Below are 6,560 nucleotides of genomic sequence, written 5' to 3'. Positions count from 1 at the left end.
TGTGGCTCGAGCCACATGTTGTCGGCCCAGGTCACATGGTTAACTTGGACAGACTGGATAATGGGGGCAGAGAGCTTCTGCTCCGCCTCACGGGACAGCAAGGCCTTCTCTCGTCGCTCCTCCTCCTCTGTAGAGAAAAAAACAGATAAAAATGAACGTTATGCACAAAGACATGAAATGAAAGCTACAACTTGGAAATGCTATTTGAGAATAATACACTGTATATTTAAATTTGGGGTGCTGTATAAAAAATGCTGGATGGAAACACCATGAAATGTGAATACATATTCCAAAATGTGCAAGAAAAAAAGTACGCATTAAATTTTTAATACATAAACTACTGGAAACACATTTACAGAATACATTCCCAGATGCTCATTAAAAAAGTGCGTGTGACTGATTAATTCACTCCTGATTGGTTACTTTTACCCTTTAGAACTGTCTGAAGATTGTCAGAGCATTTGTGTTTGCACATTCTGAACAGCAATTTATTACATTTAATCAAAATTGTAAAAAAGCCTACAGCTTCTGGTTTCGTTTATATTTTGCAATTTCCTTAGAAGTGACCATTTTGTTCTCTTGAACACATGGGATGGAAACGCTGCAAATAGTTTTGCAGTATTTGCTGCATAAATTAAATTTGCAGCTTAAATGGAAACTTACTATTCTCTCACTGGAGATTCTAATCAGAAAGAGACAGAAACACTGCTTGAGCCGCACAGTTTTTGTAGTTCTCTGATTTATTGCATAAAATTACATTTGCAGCTTTAATGGAAACACTTATTTTCTTCTCGACTCTAACTGTAGATTCTAGTTAGAGAAAGATGGAAATGCTGCTCTATTCACAAACAGTTTTTTGAGGTATTCTGATTTCTCACATAAATTCACAGCAGATTCAAAAGCAAAGAACTGGGGCCCGTTCTTCGTACGTCGCTTATAACATCCGAGATGAAACGTCACATCCAAGATGATATCATCGCGCTAAACAGGATCTGGCTAATTCGGTTCTTCGAACGCAGCTGTTGTTGATGATTAGTATGGCTGGATTAAGTTATCTGAGATAATTGCGCGTTCATGGGTTGGTTTAAAAGGGGCTATGTATCGATACTCGAAACCACGATCAGCAATGCAGCGATTGGCTGGCGGCAAGACAGCAACGTAATGACATCATATAATTAATAAAGACACCTGACGAAAAACTTGACACATGAAATAAGCCTGCTCCCGAGCAGTTTTAAGCTTACGGACCTGTTGCTATGACAGCAACTCCGGGATGAGCTTCGAAGAACCAAACAATCCGAGATCATGCCAAATCGTCAACAATCAAATCCAGCTAACGGAGTTAGCGACGTACGAAGAACGGGCCCCTGGTGTGACTTCTTTTTGAACAAAATCAAGTCAAAACTAAATTTGTTTGGAGTTGTCAGGAGTTCGAAACAGCTTGCCAAAGAGAACTTAATTCACTTTATACACCAGAGTTATAGTGATTATTGGCCAATTTCAACGTTTTCAAATTACCAAAAAGCCCTTGTGTCAGTCCAAAAATCTACGACACCCATGCAAATAAATCAAAAACTATTTCAAATTTTTAGTGATTTACGTAAATATTATGTGAAATACTTCTACACAAAATTTCTGAGATTAAACAAAATCTAATTTGCTGCAATCAAATTGTATCATGTCAATGTTCAGAATTCAACATTCAATTGGACACAAGTCCAGGCCATTCAAAATATAAGTTATATAAACCATAAGCAATTCCTGTCAAAATATAATACAACAGAAAAATGTGTTTCTACAGGTGATTAGTTTCCCTCAGACTGAAATATATTTTATGAAACTCACATTCGGTTGCCTGATTAACAGCTTGAAATAAATATTCACAGCACAGATTTCAGAGTGATTTACTATTTATTATCTAGCTATAATGGCATAGCTCTGTTTGTACAAAAAGAATAATAAAAATTATAATAATAAAAAAAATTGTGAAAGAAGTCAACTGAACTATAACCATAGCTAATGAATATCAGCAACAATACTACAGATTAATACAAATTTATAGATCAGTAATGGAAATAATTAGTGCTTTTCTAGGCTCTGACAAAGAAGCGCTCATAGCTGTGAAGTGTAAATTAATAATGAGAAGCTGCAGACTAACAGAGTAATTTAATACATCAAGACAGCGTGATAATACCGAATACCGTGATAAAAGCATTAGCAATTAATTGCAACATGAAAATTTGATACCGGCATATCCCTAACTCCAATTAGGGTGGGGTGTGAGCTAGCTGTCCTGCGTGGTCTGTCTCTTTAAGAGAGAAGCCCCAGAAAGAGTCTTGCCTTGTCTCCAGCTCTACGCTGACGTCACACAGCAGTGTGCACGAAAAGCCAAGAGCTGGCGTGGGGAATCTGAGGCCGGGCCGTACCATCTGCAGGCTAAAATGCCCCCGCCATCCGACGATTTCCATGACTGATGGACAGATCTATTGTTTAGCCCGTCGATCCATATTCAGTTGCATCTGAGTTGTGACTTCAGATCGATGTTTGAATTTTAATACGGGGGGTATTTCTGGCTGCAGTCCAAAGCGTCTTTGAGCCAAAACTGTCATTTGCACCGCAAGACATTCCTGTGCAGAAACTGCATCTTGCGAATGTGAGCATGCTGCAGACAAAGGGGTGACCTGATGCAAAGCATTCCTATACAGTTCAAACCACGACATGCAGGAATCCTCCTGCATCAGCAGGAAGAATAATATTGACTGTGAAACACGTTCTCAGAAGCAGAATGCTGGGATCAATATTGCATATTTCATAAATATTGCATATTTCTCCATATATAAGAGGAGAAGACAAGTACATACCAAAATGCCATTTCTCTTGACATTTAAATGCGTACAAAGAAATAAATAGCATGTTAGGAATGGAATCACAAACACTACTGTGTCATTGAGCATATATTATACAGCCAGGCTTAATAAGCTCTAAACAGCTCATGAGAGTGCCATCTATTGCTCTCCATAAATAAGCATGTAAAGCTCTTGAGGATATACTATGTTGGTCCGTAGGCTTTAAGAGTGTGCATTATCAACACGGCACTGCGTAAATGGGACAAAGGAACCTTTTAATGAAGTTTCCTCATGTCGTCTAGCATACAGCAAAAATTCCATTTCATTTTCACAGGCTAACGTGGAAATCACGACCCACTAGACAAGACTTTGCTCGTATAAAACTGTGCTTGCATAAAAAGCAATGACAATAATTCATTTTGAACAATAAAATCAAATTTCTCTTGACATTTAAATGCGTACAAAGAAATGAATAGCATGTTAGGAATGGAATCACAAACACTACTGTGTCATTGAGCATATATTATACAGCCAGGCTTAATAAGCTCTAAACAGCTCATGAGAGTGCCATCTATTGCTCTCCATAAATAAGCATGTAAAGCTCTTGAGGATATACTATGTTGGTCCGTAGGCTTTAAGAGTGTGCATTATCAACACGGCACTGCGTAAATGGGACAAAGGAACCTTTTAATGAAGTTTCCTCATGTCGTCTAGCATACAGCAAAAATTCCATTTCATTTTCACAGGCTAACGTGGAAATCACGACCCACTAGACAAGAACAGCACAAAAGATTTTAAGAGGCTTTGCTCGTATAAAACTGTGTTTGCATAAAAAGCAATGACAATAATTCATTTTGAACAATAAAATCAAATGCAAACATGACATTTCATTTAACAACCAACTTATTAAACTAACCTATTTATGACTGTGTTACTCTAAGATAAGCAAGTGTGCTGGCTGGTATAAAGCTCTTGTATAATTATGAGCAGCTTGGGAAACAGAACAAATAATTAGGTCTGGACAATTAGTTAAAAACCTTTCATGTCTTCATTAACACTCAATATATTATTTAGTATCTGTCACAGACACTAGTTCACAAAGCTCAAGCAGTAAGTGAAAGCTTAACCAGGTTTGACAGTATAAAAGCAAAAGAAAATTCTCCCTGCTTATGCAAATAAATGCATTTTTTTAAAAATAAACATGGGGTATCATTCTCACTTCCTTTAACATAAAGCCTCTCTGTTAATACAGCACATTTGAGCTTACATGCAATTTTATAGATCTAGTACAAGGTCAAAGATTGTGTAAGTGTATGCAAAGTTAGCACATTTGAATCGAGCCTTTAAAGAGAAAGACCTTGCAGAAATGTTCAAAAATATGCCAACTTCACTTATTGTTGTACAGCCTTTTTATCTGTATTCCCAAATTTAAACAGTCTGCAAAAGAGTAAATCAGTCCGTCAAGCTTTTACTTGGAGATGCATGAAAAATGCACATTATATAACTGCATTGAGGGAGGGTGGCGTTGCCCTATTTTCTCCCCAGTTTGTGACCTGGGAGAGAAGGAGGGGGGCGGGGGGTTGGTGTCTGGCGCGCACGTGGCTGAAGAGGGCGGACTTTCAGCACGCGGTATTTGGTGTGGGTGTGGCTTTACTGACACGTCACCTCGAGAATGAAACAAAAAGCCCCACGCTCTGTTTAAAGCGAAATATAAATTGCCAGTAAAATCTTACAATGTCTGTTTTATGGAATTTCTGCGTATTGAAGGTGCGATAACAAACAAAAAAAGAGATTAAGCAGCTAATAACGAAGAAGTTGTGATGGGAAATCACAGTGTCTTGAAAGTCATGAGTGAGATAACCACTCAGCAATGTCATTATGTAGAAAAAAAAAAACCTTTGGTCTATTGCCACCGCCCAACGGATAAGAAACACGACGTTCGCTACTTTCAGTTAACCGGGTTATAAATTAACTGGTCGGTAAAAATGGTTGTTATAATTTTAAGAATTCTACCCAGCCAATATAAGTGCATAAACGTGTAACTTTATGTGTCTGACAAAAATACGACACGCCATGTACTAAGATCTGTCGGGGTAAATGTACCCACCCACCGCAGAGCTATTGAGCCAGTATAGTAGCACACTAAATATAGCATGGATTTAACCCGGAAACCGAGTGAGCGAAATATGCCCTAGTCACGAAGACTGCACCCTAAAAACAGTGCAAACCACTGGACATTACTACTGAGACAAAGAGCTCTTTTTCGCAATGCTTAAAATAAAAAGCTGATTTACAATATTTTTTTTCTTTTTAAAGAAAATAAAACTGTAGTTATTTATCTTGAAGTGTGCCGGCATGGAAATGCAATTTGCTGGGTAAAATCCCAGTTAGTTCATACATATCTAATTTATCCCATAGATCTATGCAATCACCCAGTTCCCCCCGCCTTACCACGTGTAATCTGTTGTTGCTGGGCTTGCCACTCCAAATACCTGGCCGCTTCCAATAGAGTATCGATACTCATTTTGAACACCGATACAATACGTTCCCGTTAAAAATTTATGCAAGCCCCCGGTACAGATATATGTGGTGGGTTAAATCACAGTATAATCCACTGGCTTCCAAAGACAGTCATAAGACATCCAGGGCGCTCCCGAAATTCATCAGAAACACATTACTTCACTGGCAACAAGATGGCGATTGGAGTAACAGAAAACACAACAAGTCGAAAGGCATACAGTGCAAGGTCCGCCCTCGTCGGTGCTACTCCTCCCTCATACTACCAGTGATTAAAAAGTAGGGCAGAACACGCTGTCACGCTAAGCGATAGGATCGGGACTCTAAACCGAACGTAATCTCATAAATGAGATTGAAATGTTTATATAAATGATCAAGACTTAATGGTGAGATTTATATTACACAATAGAATCTGTGTAAACTTGTTTCCGGTCGCTTATTAGAGCATAAAAGGAGGAAATAGTGCGAAACGTCTACGGAATCCATGTTCCGGGTTTTCGCTGTGGCCCTACCCTGCAGTACATTAGCACATGATTAAAACATGTCGATGAGAGGGAACCAATGGGCGTGGAGAACAACAAGGCATGGTGTCTGTCCACATGGGCAGCCGCTAAAGGCTGAGCGCGGCTCATTTGCATGGCGAGACCGTGTATGGCAAGCCGTTTTACATGTATTCAACTACCTATTTTTGTTGCTAGGACTTGTTTAATTGCCAGGATGTAAAACTAGTATTTGAAATTTCACTATTACAGGGGTCATATGATGCTGCTAAAAATAACATTATTTTGTGTATTTGGTGTTTATGCGGTTTAAGGTTCAAAAAACACATTATTTTCCACATACTGTTACTTTACTTGAGTATTATTTTTTCTGGGAACTTATGACTTTAACTTCACTACATTTGAAAGACAAATGAAGAGAAAATACTTTTCACTCCACTACATTTCTATCAAGGTCCTCGAAGTAGAAAGTCGTTACTATGTAGCAGCTTTGAAAGTCAGTAGGTGATTTGTTTCTTTTCTAAAACGTGACTTTCTTTTTTTCAGACTGTTTATCAGTAATCGCTCTTGTGAGGCTACATGAAGAGATTTCCCAGCATTTTTTGAACACTGACCAGTTGCAAATGTGATATTTATTTACAACAATTCAATAATAAGAAGTTAATATTGTGGTATATATTAGACCAGTGTTTCCCAA

General features: G+C 38.3%; 1 protein-coding gene across 1 annotated transcript in view; it reads right to left on the bottom strand.

Annotated features, from left to right (window-relative positions):
• The window catches only part of LOC107713217 (max-binding protein MNT-like), a 16,291-nt gene extending 10,704 nt beyond the window's left edge, over positions 1-5,587 (bottom strand). The window contains 2 exon segments of the mRNA XM_016518670.1: positions 4-127; positions 5,298-5,587. Coding sequence (XP_016374156.1) covers positions 4-127; positions 5,298-5,370 — 197 coding nt within the window. The 5' untranslated portion in view covers positions 5,371-5,587.
• Positions 5,588-6,560: the final 973 nt, after the last annotated feature.

The sequence above is a fragment of the Sinocyclocheilus rhinocerous genome, unplaced genomic scaffold (assembly GCF_001515625.1).
Source record: "Sinocyclocheilus rhinocerous isolate Xijiao unplaced genomic scaffold, SAMN03320098_v1.1 scaffold387, whole genome shotgun sequence".
Classification (NCBI taxonomy): Eukaryota; Metazoa; Chordata; class Actinopteri; order Cypriniformes; family Cyprinidae; genus Sinocyclocheilus; species Sinocyclocheilus rhinocerous.
Note: the sequence above shows the minus strand (reverse complement) of the source record. Positions and strands in the feature narration are given on the sequence as shown.